At 28.0% G+C, this 16,222-nt stretch overlaps 1 protein-coding gene across 3 annotated transcripts in view; it reads right to left on the minus strand.

Moving 5' to 3' along the window:
• The window catches only part of LOC100197952 (cathepsin B), a 33,542-nt gene that overhangs the window by 8,701 nt on the left and 8,619 nt on the right, over nucleotides 1-16,222 (minus strand). The window contains exons 4-7 of one of the 3 annotated variants that reach the window (XM_065795730.1): nucleotides 10,205-10,357; nucleotides 9,745-9,832; nucleotides 9,011-9,051; nucleotides 6,803-7,395 (exon numbers count right to left, since the gene is read on the minus strand). In XM_065795730.1, coding sequence (XP_065651802.1) covers nucleotides 7,319-7,395; nucleotides 9,011-9,051; nucleotides 9,745-9,832; nucleotides 10,205-10,357 — 359 coding nt within the window. In that variant the 3' untranslated portion in view covers nucleotides 6,803-7,318. Of the gene's footprint in view, nucleotides 1-4,723; nucleotides 5,034-5,817; nucleotides 5,940-6,131; nucleotides 6,376-6,802; nucleotides 7,396-9,010; nucleotides 9,052-9,744; nucleotides 9,833-10,204; nucleotides 10,358-16,222 lie in introns of those variants that run through there. The other 2 variants (XM_065795729.1, XM_065795731.1) reach the window with 2 other exon arrangements.

Raw genomic sequence — 16,222 nt, forward strand, 5'->3', positions numbered from 1 at the left:
TTTTTTTGTGGATTATCAGACTTTATAACAATATGACCCTATAAAATATTGCGCAAACTTAAAAGGTGCGCAAATCCACAAGAGAATGTTCAGGATTATCAACAAGAGACCAGGCCTGCGGAGACATTATGCAAGGTATGCCTTGCACTTCTTTTAAAAGTTGTTGTTCTGCCGTGTAGACACTTTTGTATGTCTTTAATGTCCAGATATCCTTGCAGATGACAGAAACAAAAAATGTCTAATTTGTCGCTCAGAAATTGAAAACTTTAAAAATGTTTTTGTGTCTTAATCGGAGGAATTGTTTGATTATTTACTATTGCAAATTAAAATTTAAGTGGACTGTTGTTATCAACTGCCCATTACCAATTTTTGTAATGAGTATCAATTTGAGATAGGGCAGAAACTTAATGTACAGTTTTTGTAAAATGTTAAGTACAGTTTTTGTAAAGTGCTTTTTTTAAGTTGATATTGCTTATTTTATACATTGAACACAGTTTGATAAGTGTTACCTTGGTTAGCCTTAACTAAATTTAGGCTTTTGAAATGTGTTTAAATTAATTTCAACATTTTAAGAACATTTTTACTTCTAAATCTAATATTTCTAAACCAGCTGAACCAACAATTTCTATTAATAATGAAATAAATTTTCAATGAAATCATAAGTTTGAAAATATTAAAAACCAAACTTTCTCAGTCAGGAAAAAAATGTATTATGATTTTTTAATTTGTAAAAATCTTGCATGAAAACGATGCTCGTTCTGCTATTGCAAAAAAAAAAAAAAAATTCATAAAAAACAAGTAACCAATGTTGTTCAAGTTTATCCTTACAATAACAAAAAAAAACAAGCAATGCTGATAATGATAACCAAACTGACAATTATAAATGGCCAGCATGAGCAATCTTAATATGTGGAGACTTTGTCTTAATGAGAATTAATGGGAAAAAAATGCATACATTAGGACAAGTTAAAGTTAGAGTTAACTTGTTCAATAATGTTATCTACACCAATTTGTCGATTCGATAATGCAAAAGCTCAACTTACCACGATACATTTAACCGATAAATTAAAACTGAGTTATTATAATATTATTGATAACTCAAATTTGTCTAATGAACACATGGGGCTATGTGGTCTCCACCTTAATACACGAGGATCTGGTAGATTAGCCATGAACCTTATTGCATACCTGAAGTTTATTTGATAGAAATTCCCATGTGATTTTAAACCAACAAACTTATCTACCAAGTATTAATGAGGATCTTAGTCTAAATTCTGATTTGGATAAATTAAGGGCCAAATATCCGATAAATGTCAGTGTAGCATTTATAAATATAAATGCAATTCGAAATAAATTTTCAGATATTACTACCTTTATAAATAAAACTGTTGATATTCTTTTCATTGGTGAAACTAAATTAAATGGCTCATTTCCAACTAATCAGTTCATATATTCAGATTATAAAACCCCCTATCGCCTGGATATTTCTCAATATAGCGAAGGCATTCTTGTGTACATTAATGATAATATTCCTTCTAAAAGGTTAACAAAAAAGGATTTTCCTAATGACATTCAAATTATCACTTTTGAAATTAAACTAAGAACACGGAAATGGCTAGTGACTGCTGTTTATAAACCCCCAAATCAGAATTGTGACTATTTCTTCCATCACCTAAAAAGAGTGCTTGACTTTTATTTACAACCATATATAGATTATATTCTAATTGGTGATTTTAATATGCAACCTTGGGATAAAATAATGAAGGAACTCCTTCAACTTTATCAATGCATTAATTTAATTAAACAACCATTTTGTTTTAAATCGGTTAGTAAACCTTCATGTATAGATCTTATACTCACAAATAGGAAGTTGTTCTTTCAACATTCGAATACCTTTAGTATGGGTGTGAGTGATCATCATCAACTAATATAGACAATGTTTAGATCTACATTTTGTAAGTTATCACCTAAAAAACTAATATATAGATCGCTTAAAAATGTTTCAAGCAAAAAATTTGCAACAACACTCTATAAAAACTTTAATTCTTGTTATGATATAGTTACTTTTAATGATATAGTTACTTTCTTAGCAAAATTCTAAATTTGTATGCCCCTCTTAAGTCAAAAATACTTAGAGGTAATAATAAACCTTTTATAACTAAAGAATTACAAAAAATAACTATGCTCCGCCCTAAATTATATAAAAAATTCCTTAGTGATAAATCTGATATTCCGGCGCTAATGTACAAAAAACAAAGAAATAAGAGAGTAAAAGTAAACTGTAAACTAAAGAAAATTTATTCTGGGCAAATTAACAATCTTTTAATTTTAGATACATCTCTCTGGAAGTTAACTAAGCCTTTCCTTTCAGATAAATCAGGTAACTCTAACAAACGTATCACTTTAGTTGAAAATGATAACATCATCTCTGACAACTCTTTACTGACTAATTTTTTTAATAAGAATTTCATAAACATTGTAGTGCCATCTGGTAGTACAGACTTCTTACATTTGTCTTTATTTTCTTACTCTATGGACCCAGTTGATGCAGCTATCAAAAAGTATATTGATCATCCCAGTATAATAAACATAAAGAAAAATTTAGTATGTGTACACATAGTTTACAGTTCCGTCAAATCACACCTGATGATATTTTAGAAATTATTGGGTCTATGAATAATAAGAAAAAGCCTAGTGGTGATATACCAACTTTTATGTTAAAATCTTATATCGTTCATTTTAAGGACAGTCTTACATATTGCATAAATAATAGTATCCATGATGGTAAATTCCCGTCATTTCTAAAAATTGGCTGATGTTATACCATGTTTTAAGAAGAATGACCCAACTGATAAGTCAGATTACCTTCAACTAGTATTTTACAAGTCCTTTCTAAAGTTTTTAAAACTATTTTATATAAACAAATCTTGAAATTTATTGAGCTTAGATTCGATAAACATTTGCGAGATTTCTGAAGAGGCTATAGTACTCAGCACCTATTTGTTTTGTTACTTAACAAGTGGCATGATTGTATTAATAATAGAAGGTGTTGTTGTATCAATATTGATAGGCCTCTCAAAAGCATACGACTATATCCCGCATGACTTACTAATTGCTAAATTAGAAGACTATGTTTTTTCTAAAGAAAGTCTTAATCTCTTGTTATCTTATATTTGTGGCTGTAAACAAAGAGTCTTCTGCCTTAAACTGGGTGAATATATTATTTGGAGTGTCTCAAGGGTCAATCCTTGGACCTGTTTTGTTCAATATCTTTATACACAATTTCTTTTATGATATGGAACTTTATAATTTTGCTGATGTTAACACTATTTATGCTTGTAATTATAGCTTTGAGGAGGTTATTTTTCGTTACCAATACCACCAATCGGTTTTAATTAAACTCAATGGTTTTTTACCATTTTAAACCCAGATAAGTTCCAATTTCTCTGAGTTGGCTTAAAAAATACAAAAAAATCTATCGCTAAAAATAGAAAATATAAGGGTTTTTACCTCCAATTAGGTAAAACTACTTGGTATAACAATTAATAAAGATCTAAAGTTTGGGAAACACATTAAACAGTTATGCAGTAAAGCTAATAGTAAAAATTTTTCTCTTTCACGCTTAAGAAATTTTTTATCCCATGATAAGTATATTTTGCTGTTTAATGCTTTTAATTTGTTTAACTTTTCTTATTGTCCTCTAATTTGGATGTTTTGTTCAAAAAAAGGCGACAATCAAATAAATAGAGTTCATAAAAATCTTATGATGGAAACTTTTAAATCTATTGTCTAAATCCAATATTTATGAAAAATCTTTTTACGATAAAAAGTCTTAAGTGTATAAACTCCGTTGTAGCAAAAAACTCATTTTTCCTCCTAAAGGCTCAATATATAATGGTTCATGCTGTACCTTATATGGAGCCACCTCGCTCTGGAACACTCTTAATAATAATGAGACCGCAAAAAGTCTTGAGGTGTTCAAAAAACATATCAAGTATTGGTATGGTAATAATTGCATTTGCAAAATTTGTCATTTTTAAAATTTTGATTTATTTTATACTGACTTATATCTTTAGCTAAGATTGTATTGTTATACATATTTTTTTAAAATAGAAACAATTGCAAACTTTCATGACATTTTTTCTTTTTTTTAATGAAATAATTGTAATTTTTTTATGATATTTATATGTGTGTGTGTGTACTGTCTATAAAGTTAAATGTGTTGATTTAAATTAGTTTTAGTGTTAACTAAAACTATCTTGTAAAAATCAATTTGAAATAAAGTTTTTAAATTAAATTAAATTTAAAAAAGAAAGGATTTTGTAATTCGATTCAAATTTTTTTGGTTGTAAAACTTGGTTCTAAAACTTTCGGCATTAGAAAGGATTTTGTAATTCAATACAAATTTTTTTGGTTGTAAAATTCAGTTTTAAAACTTTCGACGCAAGTAAGGATTTTATAATTTGATCCTGCAATGAAAGTATACTTTTCGGTTCTAAATAGTTTGGTTGTGAAATATTTTGGTAATAAACATTTTCGGCTCTATCATGTGACACATATATATATGTGTGTGTGTGTGGGGGGGGGGGGGTATATATATATATATATATATATATATATATATATATATATATATATATATATATATATATATATATATATATATATATATATATATATATATATATATATATATAATTCATTTATTAGTTATTAGATTTACCTTTCTCACAAACTTTTTCACACTTAGGTGTAGGTAATGATCCATTGCATGGATTTTTTGAATGAGGAACATGATGATCACAAGCAGGAATGGCGTATGGTTGGCATCCTTTATGAGAATTGTATGGACCACCAGTAACAATACCATCACTTTTAAAATATTCCCATGCAGATTGTGGGTAGCCCCCGTTACAACCAAAACCACATGAACCACAACATGTCAGTAAATCTTCAGTTGATATACGAACTTGATTCTTACCTTTGGTTGCAATACAGATACGATCTGTCATTGCTTCTGCAGCACCAAATGCCTAGATTTAAAATAACTTTAGTTAATACTAAATCATTTAAAAAAATTTATAACTTGATAGCATTTATTTTATAATCATGCAATGATTCTGGTAAGCATAGCTATTATAGTACGACCTGGCAGTGTTTCTAGAGAGTGAAGCTTTTTATTTTATTGAACAATGTCATTGTTCAATAAGATTGTTGTCATTAAAGTATTTCTTTTAAATCTTAAAATTTAATAAAAAAGATATCTTTTTAAATCTGGATTTACATTTAAAAAAATTTGGTAACTCATTGAAACTATTTTAACTGATAACTTAGTTTTTTCTTTATTCTAAATATTTTTAATGCAGGATTTAAAACTTTTGAATTCTCTTAATTTGATAAAAACTGATACATTTATTTGATGCCTAAAAAGTTTTGCTTTAGTCTCTAGCAATTCTGATAAAACATTTCATATGTTCAGTGTCTAAAAAAGTTTAATTAGCAAACTTATGCCAAAAAAGAGATCTTAAAAACTTTTGCACCATATCTTTAAAATATGAATTAAAATTCAAAGTCTATTAATAAATTTTAATCTAGCTTAAATCAAAATTTGTTATAGAAAAACCCTTTCCACATTTGGAGACTAATATTTTGGTTTAATTCTTCCTAGCAAAACCATTTAACAAAAAGGTGGGACATCTTTATATAATCAAAAACTTATTTACTTTTTTAAAATTATGTTAAAATAATAAAATAAAAATGTATTTTTGTAACTTGTTGCTATTCAACTGTTTAACAAGAATGTTAAATGTATATTACCCAACAACTGCCACACTCTCCTTGATCTCGAACTTCTAAAAGACTGGGACAAATACTTCCCCATTCTTTACGAGCATCAAACTCAACAGGAAGGTCGTGCACTTCTTTAGAAAGATCTTTAACTGAAAAAAAATTTATAACTCTATAAATAATTTTAAATATTTAAAAATTAAATATTAAATTAAAAAATATTTATAACTCTTAACAAATTTATTCCTTTTTAAAGAATAAGATTTCTCTACTCCACTGGTCTGTTCTAGTAATTTTTAACAAAAATATAAAATGTAAAAACTAAATAAAATGTAAAAACTAACTTGGCAGCTTTTTACTAGCGGGGGTTTTTAAAGCACCACACAAATTCCTAATGTAGCCTGAAGTTATATGAGGGCCAAAATTTTCTCCTGCTTCCCATGTAGTTTTCATATTATTTATGGTATGAATGTAAGATTGGAACACATTGTTTGTGGGCTTGGTGAATACCATAGATATCAATACTCCAAAAATAATGAGCTTCATTTTATTTGGCTAAAGATAAACTGTTCAAATATTAAAAAAAAAAAAAAAACTATAAAAATAAAAAAATATACATATTTTTTTATATATATAAAAAACATGTTTTTTATTAAAAGCAATATTTTAACGTAAAAAAAAAAAAAATTTTAACATTTAAAAAAAAAAAAAAATTCAATTAAAAAAAGTACAATATTTTCATAAGTTTTACAGATAAAAAATAAAATTTTATATTTAAAAATTACTTTTTGAACGTCTTATAAACAATACGTAAATTAGCAACAATTTTTGTTGAGAATGATAAAGCATTAGGTTTTTCAAAAGGTAAAATAGATTACATAGTTTTTAAAAATATTCAAAAAGTCAACTGTTAATCCATAAAATTTAAATTATTAAAATGTAACTAGCTCTATAATGAACTATAAAAATGTAATCTGCTGTTTAACAAATTATAAAAGTAAAAACAATTAAGAAATAAATTGTAAAAAATGTCATATATTTATAACTATAAAAACTTACTATAAAAAAAAAAATTTTCTAAAGTTTTAAAAATAATTTTCACATCACCTGCAAATATGCTATGTAGCTGTTATGTTGTGTGGAGTATCAAATAAATTTATATTTTTAAAATAGTTAAGGATTTAATATACTTGATAATAAGTACCGAGTATAAATTTATATAATAAAAAATGCTTTATGTAAAAATACACAATATAAAGTACCTAACATAAAAATGATAAAAAGTGCTTTGATCAACAATACGCCTTTTTTTTTATTTAAAAAACTTTATTGAAAAATTTTTAAATTATAAAACAAATAGATAAAAAAACAATTTGAACTAAAGTTTTTTATGTCCATTTTTTAAAACTAATTTTCAATATAAAATATTTAAAAAATAAAAATTGTCACAAGTATTTACATAATTTGTTATGTATTTATATACAATAAAATTATCTTATAATATAGAGTAATAAAATTTTATCAAACAATGTTACAACAAGACCATTCCAGCAACAACACTTGCTTCAATGCCACATTCATTGCTGCCTCTTAGAATTTTAAAGAAACCTAAATAAAGTTGGACAATAATTTGTATATAGAAGGTATTATGCATAGTCCATTATGTGTTTGAATATTTGGCAATTTCAATTAGTAATTGGTAAGTAGTTTGTTGTAGTAATCTACATTTATTAATTTCTGATACAACTCAAAAACTTGACAGGGTTTAAAAAAAAAAGTAACGCTTTTTAAAAGAGGTTTAAATGAGCAAGTTACTAAAAATCACTTTGATTAACTGATTACATAAATTTCAACAAAATTAAAAGAATATGAACTTGTTTACAAATGTTTAACAATTATAGTTGATTAGATTGTTTTTTGTTTTATATTTTATAAGTCAAGCTTGTCAGAAAGAGTTGGTCTAACTATATTTACAAAACATTTTGAACTTTGTCAAGAAAAGAAAGAGCATCTCTTGAAAACCAAATATTACAACACTGCTTAATACAGGAAGGAATAAGAGATTTGTAGAAGTAGAGAACAAAATTGGGGGTAAAGAAATAGCAAGCACAATAAAGAGAAGTAACCGCAGCAGATGCTAAATTTGCAATAGATGGTATATATGGTTTACATGAGTGGTCAGCAGTAAATAATAATCTGAAAAAATGTTAAGTAGAGGACTCATTAAAAATGTTGCTATTCATCAATATTGGAATATCAACGATATTGCCATAATTGTTTGCAGTAAATAACTGAGTTCTGTTAGATTTAAAACTCACAAGCCCAATGCTGTTACAAAAATGAGATCAGATTTAAGATGCCTGTTTTAAGTAATAAGAAAGTGATGATATTTTAACAGATTTTAAGACAGGAGCTTTTTTGTTAACAAATAAAACCACTTTAGATTTAAGAATGTCAGGAAGATCATTAACATAGATGAGAAACAATACCAGACCAAGGATATAACCTTGTGGTACCACAGAAGTTACTGAAAATAAAAAATAACATTAGCCAGCAAGGACAATTTTAATACTGGAGTTATGATATGATATAATTATCACATATAAAGATACACCATATGTAGTGTACTTAACCAGTATGCCAAACTTTATCGAAAGCTTTCGATAAGTCAAAAGCAATAGCCCTTTCCTTGCTGCCACCATGCACAATAGAACCTTAGTAAGGGTTCTATTGTGCATTAAAAAAGGGTTGAAAAAAAAAAAAAAAAACACTTTTGTAAGACTATGATAGGAATTTTGTCTGGATCACAAGCAGTAGGTGATTTTAAGTGAGAAATAACTTTAGCAACAGAAGCCAGAGTCTAACAGATGTCTAACAAAGAATTAAGCTGTTACTTTAAAATGTTAGGAAGTGTGGCCATTAGATTCAAGAGTGGAATTAGAGAAAAAGTTATTTGCAAATGGTTCAGCATTAACCTTGGGAGAGCTAATAAGATCAGACCCATTTATTAAAGATAGAACGTTGTGAAAATCATGCTTATAAAATATAGGTGTAATCAAAGCTATTAAAAAATAGAAATAATCCTATTGTAATTGTAGTATGATACAAAAAATAAAATGTATATATTTGAGGCTCTTATTAAGCTTATATAACTATCAAATTTTAAAGAGAAAATTTATACAAATCTGTTTTATATATAAATTTAAAAAAATAGAACAGCTACCTTTATCTCCCCAATCAGGATTCCATGAATTAGCAACAAGCCTTAAATGAAAAAAATAACAGCAAATCATACTTTTGAGGTTAATAAAAAATTGAAAGCAAATTAAAAATACTACATATTCTTTTTAAAAAATATTTTATACAAAAGATCAATTATAACAATAAAGCCAATCTTCAGAATACTTATATAAATATTTTTAACTATGCTAATGAACCTTGTTTGTAAAGTGACCTTACCGAGCAACTATATTTTGAATATAATAACCACTTCTATGCCTGTATTACAAAATCTGTAATCATGGCATCTCATTATTTTTTTGCAGACAGTTCTGTTGGGTGTTTTTAGCCAATTTCTAATAATATTCTTTTCAAATTACTTGAAATAATAAAAGTTTATTATGAAACAAAATAATAATTGAATTTTTTAAATTTATTTACTTAAGTGAATATCACATCACTATTAAAACCATTAAACAAGACTACTTAATGAAGCTATTATTTAAAACTATTTTCTGACTAAAACTTTTTTAAAGCTATTTTTTTCATAAAATGTTTAATAAATATCGACATTTTGCTGAGAAATATTAGAAATTTCTTGATGAAGAAAAAAATCTTGATGATCAATAGATGCAGAGGTAGAATAGGATAATACTAATATGTAAATATTTATTTTTTATTACATTTAAAAAAGTAATGACAACATTGCATTCATAAAAAATTAATGATAAGGCTCACCAGTAAGGAACGTTGTTTTCAACTCCCCAACCAAGAATTTTAATTGCATGACCACCTAGCGCATTTCCTGTTGTGTATTTGTAAACACCTGTAGATTGTAATTTTATAAATTATTTTTGCAACTGTAAACACAAATAAATCGTAATCATAAATAAATGATAACGATATACTGCCAAGCCAAGGCTGATAATTTTATAAAAAATAAAAAATCAATATTAAATAGCAACTTTAACATCAGAAATTCCTATGTCTTCATTCCTTTTTACCATTGTTTCATTGTTTAAACCAAAAAAACACCTAAATTTAGTCCAAAAGTGAACTTACTTGTGCCTTGGCAGGGCAGTATATTTATTATGAGGGATTATTATGTTATTTCTTCATCATTCCTCTTCTTATTGTCATCATCATTGAAATTGAAGTCAAATAATGTATAAAATAAATTTGCATAAAAAAAATTTACCAGATTTGTAGTTTGGAAAGTCCGAATAAACAGTGAATGCAGCTTCTACTGGTCCATTTAAGTAAATCTCATTCTTGATTTGTTCTTCATCATTTGCTATACTGTAATGGGAAGATACTTTGTGCTTATCGTCAGAGTAAGAAACATTGTAGCCTAATAATGAATTTAAAGTTTTGGTTTATTAGTCAAAATTTTTTTTTTTAATATATTATTTATTATTTTTAAACTATATGCAGCCCTTAGAATAAAATTCAGCATTTGGCAACGCCGACCTAACTGTTGACCTAAAAATGTTGGAGATCCGCGATATTTGGTGACTTATTCTTTGTTTTTATGGCAAAGCTTTTGTGTTAAAAATTTGGTGCTAACCTGTTGCTGACCAAAAAGAGTCTGCAATAAACTGCAAAAAAATAAGGTCTGCAATAAATTGCCAACCTTTTTTTCTAACTCTGAAGGCTGCATATGAATATTTAAAATAGTTTTCATCTAGTTTTTCCTTTATAAATAATTATAATTAGCTTCATTTTGCACATATCCATGGTCATATATCCCTGGTTGTAAGTTCAGAAGCTCCAATAAGCATAAATTTTTGCAAAAAACATTCTTATTCAAATCAAATACTACTAGGATGAATATAAGATTAGTTTGAAGTCAAAAGATTTAATTAGTGTTGCAAACCTTATCTTATGGTTGATCAAATTTAAAAGAATTCTTTCTGTGATTTAAAAAAATTTCAACCAACTTTGATGGCAAATGTTTTTTTGTTTTTTTTTTTAATTATAAAAAAACCACTATTAGAGTTAGAAGTAACTGGAAGAGAAAAGATGAAGTTTATAAAGAAAGATAAAAATTAACAGACGACTTAAAAGATGAAAATAATATGAATTAGGAAAACAAGATGAAGAAAGCAAATTCCAAAGAACTTATGTTCAAGGAAAGAAACTAGGCAAATAAGAATTTTTGGAACACTTGAAAACAGTCATGGTGAAAGGATGAGACTTAATTGAATGACAAGTAACACAAGAATGAATTTTAGTAGAAGGCACAAGGTACGCTAGCTCTTTAGATTGGTTGAAATTTGGCTGCAAATGCAGATTAGAGATTTATAGAGATAAAGAATAGAATCCAAAGAAAGAAAGTGGCAAGCACGATAAAGAGATGCAACTTTAGCAGGTGCTAATTTTAAAATGTATTTGATATATGGTTTCCAAGAAAGATCAGAAGTAAGAGTTAAACATAAATAAAGGGTAGATGACTCATTAAGTACATTACTGTTCATAACTATAGGAAGATCTAGATTATTGCAATACGATTAGTTGAAAAAAATTAAGTTTATTAAGTTAAAGTTCACCAGCCACTAAGAGCCCCATGCTGCATCAGAAGTGAGACTCTTTTTATAAGAAGTCACTTCTGATCCCCTAAAATCCTTCAAATACCCCTCCAAGCAATCATAGTGTTGGCTTCTTATCAAGACAAGAATACATAGCAGTATCGTCAGCTAACAATTTTTTTGGGAGATCGATAATTTTAAAAAAGTATAGGGCCAAGGATAAAACCTTGAGGAACCCCTGAAGTTACAGGAAAAGATTGCTACCCATCAAGGACAACTTGTATACTAAGATTGATAAAAAAGGCATAAATAATTTTAAAGATGTTACTTGATACACCCTAGGAAGAGAGCTTATGGAGCAGACCAGCATGCCAAACATTATCAAAGACTTTAGAAATGTTGAGAACAATAGCCATAACCTCTCCACATCTATCTAATGCACAATAAAACCTATAAGTTATTACTGTTAAAAAATCAACAGTAGAAGATTGAAATCCATATTGATGATCAGAAAGAAGATTATTAGATTCAAGATGAGAGATTAGGTTTTTGTTAATTAAAGACTCATAAACTTTGTCTCTATTAATCTAATTCTACGATAGAAAGAAGACTAATGGGACGATAGTTACACAAGTCAAATTGCTCTGCAGAACTTTTGAAAATAGGAATAGCAGATACCGCTTTCCAGAAAAACAAAACTCTTATAAGCACTTGTTAAATAGTATTAAAAGTATAGATGACAGCCCCGGAGAACACTTCTGCAAGACTAAAACAGGTATGTTGTCCGGATGACAATCTGTAGAAGAGACTAAGTAGGAAATCACTTTAGATACAGAAGCTGGAGTGATACGAATGTCAAGCTGGATTGATACGAATGTTGGCCTGTTTGTCAACTATATCAAGTAGAATGTGATTAACGGAATCAAGAGATGAGATTGATAAAAAATTCTTAGCAAACAATTCAGCTTAGTCTTTAGGTGAGGTAACAAAATGATGCAAGAGAGGTCGAGGTAAAACACAAGATTTTGTGACCTGAGAATATCGTGCTTTGCTCTTTTTACAATGGTTTCTATCAATAGAAAACAGACATCTGTTTTATGGAGAATTGTTTTGGTGATAGATATGGAAGTAATGGTTATGATCGGAAATTACAGCAGCACAATGAGAGAAAAACCATCGAGAAGATTGAAGCTTGACTTGGAATTGTCAGAAAGGAAGTTAAATAAGAACATTAGCCAACAGGAAAAAGAAAGATTTCTACTAAGGGGCCATCACGAAAAAAATCATGGAAAGAGTCCTAGTCAGCTTTAAGGTAATTGTAAGAGGTACTATGATAGTGGGATTCTGATGATGAAGAAGAATCAGATAACATTTTTAGAGTGATCAAACTGTAATCAGAAGCACCTAAGGGTGAATGTGGAAAAACAGAGCACTGACTTTGATCAGAAACAAAAAGTCAAGTAGAGAAGGTAAAGATTAAGAAAGGCAAAACTTGTGGGCCTTAACACCTGCAGAGTCATTGACACTAGAACCAAGCCATTCAGTATGATGAGTATAAAAGCCACAAACAAAAACAATATTGGCTGAAGGATAAAGAAAAAGGGCTTGGTCAATTTGATCAGAAATAAAATCAAAAAGAGTGCAGTCTTGAGATGAAGGAGAGCAATATAGAACAAGGAGAAAAGTGATAGAGTGAAGTGGTGCTAATTGAAAGCACATAAAAGAATAGATTGTGAATTTAAATCTAGTTCCCCAATAAATGGGTGATTTCTTACAAATATAAATGTCCAGGCCAAGCATGTGACTTTTGGATTCTTTACAAATTAAAGGAAGATAACCATCAACACTAAGATAACAAGATGAGACAGCTGAACTCAAATTAGTCTTTCAAAGAGCAAGTAGGTCTGGTGAATTTTGCAAGAGATAAGATTCAAAAGAAGAAAAGTTACTTCAAAGACCACAGATATTAGTGATTTATTTAGAGATTTAGAGACTTTGGTAATGACAATGGTTTTTTGTGTTTTATAGTTTTTGGTACTTAAACCATTTTTCGGATTTATTAAAGAACTTTACTCAAAGCACAGATAAAACTCAGTACACTATCTAATAGTCCAAGCAATTGCCTTGTTACTATTAATAAACCCTAAGCTGTAACAAAAGGCTCAAATGTGGCCTCAACAATGCACACCAAAAGTAAGAACAGGGATACCATTCTTGTGCAACACGGTACTGTTAGTACTCTGAAACTTCATAGCTGTTGATGGAATCAGCCTTTCTGAGAGCTACTATAGACTACCAGCTGGCTTCAGAACCATAAAACTGAGTTTTATGGTTTTGAAGAGCTGTAACCTTATTCGGAGATAATAGAATGAGTTGCCTAGTCATAAAAATCAAGACACAAGCAAAGCCATGCATTGAGTCAAGAAGATCCAGCATTCATAATCCTAAACTAGAAACAATGTATTGTAAATACATCTAAGCCAACCTAATGGATGAAGAAGGGGTGAAAAGCTGATCAACAGATAGAAACGTTTACTAGTTTACTGTTGTTTTTATTTTATTAAAATCTTTAATAAAATTTTCTACAAAATATTTAAAGGTGTTGCAATTTTTTCAAGGTTTGTGATGACAAAAATGATTAGAAAGTTTACTAATATCTTAATATCTTAAATTTTAAACTTTTATTAAAATATTCTAAATTCTTTCCATAGCTTTTACATCTTTCAAAAACATAAATATTTTTAAAAGTAAAAGTCTTAAACATATAATATTATGCCATTTTATAAAGTTTTTAAAAAAATTTGGAATAAATCTATTTTAATTTTTTGTTTAAATGATGATATCATAACTAATAATGGCAAAAAACAAAAAAAAACCAGCAATATTTCTGAGGTTTGAGTGTAGAAAGTGTACTATTGATATAGAGTAGTCAAAAAAGATAGAAATTGTGGTGAAAAGATTAATTGGTTTTGTTATCATAGGGACAATAAAAATAGATCAGTTGGTAGACAATTGGCTGATGGGGCAAAAAAGACAATAAGCGTGAAATTAAAGTAACTATGGGCCAATTTGGAGAAAAATCTCTACTACTAACAGCAAGAAGTGCATAATTAATGAGTAAAAGAAAGTTATACACCATATGTATTCAGAATGATATGACCTATGGTAGTAAAACATGGTCAGCCTGCAGAAAGAATAGGGAAGATAATGATCAGATGATGAAAAGATAGATATATGGTGGGACTTTAAAGACAAATAAAAACAATAATCATAGACTTTGACAAAGATTGGAAAAATTGAGTGTCTAAAAACAGTTTTTGAGATTTTTAGAGATCTCTTTTAAACATTCTTGAAAAAGTTGATCAAGACATTTATTATTAAGTCTTTATATTACAGCTATATATAAAAGATGTGGAGCCTAATATACAAGCAATCAAAATACCAAAATACTTTTGTTGAAAATTTAATTGAATATGGCTTGGCAGGTGGTTTATTGTTTTGAGGTATAATATCAACAAAAATATATATATTGACCATAAAGTAAAACGCTAAAAATTACATAATACTTTAAAAATATATAACTTAAACCAATTACATTTATAAATATTTGAGCAAAACAATTTTTGGTATAAGGCAACATTGCACTGAGTTGCATCACAGAAGAAATTTCTTCTTTTTAATAGAGTATATGTGGAGTTGGAGCTGATCCAACTCCACTCCTTCTCCACTACTCATACCATGAACAGAAGAATCAAAATCATTTTCATTACCATTATATAATCCAAAACTTTATCAAAAGGAAGCTTTTTTCATGAAGCTATTTAATAAAATCTCACTCTTGCCCAATGGAAGGGTGGGGGTAGCTAGTCCTTATAAATGTGAGAGTCTGAAATAATTTTTATAATCTAATAAACAGGGAGTGGGGGAGGGTAGAGGATTCTTAATAAATGAGAGGGCTGGAATTTTTGAAAAAGTGAACAACTAAAACAACAAACTTTTTTTGACATTTGGTTTCAGCAAATAAAATAAACATTAACTAAAAGTAATCAATAATGTTATAGAAACTTTAAAAACTCATAAAACTTAACTCAAACTTCAAAAGAAACTTCTTTTGTGAATTTTTGTAAACAAAAATACTTCTCCATCCTTGGACAAAAAATAGAGGTTTTTGATCATTTTATACATTTTAATTTACATGTTTTAATGTAATGAATTAGTTTGCAGTTAACCTTATTGAGGAAAAAAAAAACAATATCTTTAAAGATTTTACTTTTCTTTAAAATTAATAAATTGAGAGAGGAAAGGGAGGTAAATAAATTAATAAACTTTGAGGAGTAGGAACCTCTTTATTCTGCAGGTGAGAGTGCACATGTTAGGCTAAGATTTTGTGTTAACAACAGGCAGGTTTTATAGATAAACAACTATTGGTGAAACTGATTGGCTGATCATTATGTAACAATGTTAAAAAAAATTATGAAGTACGTTAAGGAAATATTGTCAAGAAAAATCACCAGTGAACGAAATTTTTAGCTAGTTTATTTTTTACATTAGGATTTTTTTTATTTACAAGAATTCAACAATAGAAATTATGTATATCTTTTTTATAAGCATAAATTTTTTTTAAATATGACAACCAAAAAATAATTAATCAAATTGATAATAAAAAAAAACATCATTCAGACTTTATC

Source organism: Hydra vulgaris, chromosome 04 (assembly GCF_038396675.1).
Source record: "Hydra vulgaris chromosome 04, alternate assembly HydraT2T_AEP".
Taxonomy (NCBI): domain Eukaryota; kingdom Metazoa; phylum Cnidaria; class Hydrozoa; order Anthoathecata; family Hydridae; genus Hydra; species Hydra vulgaris.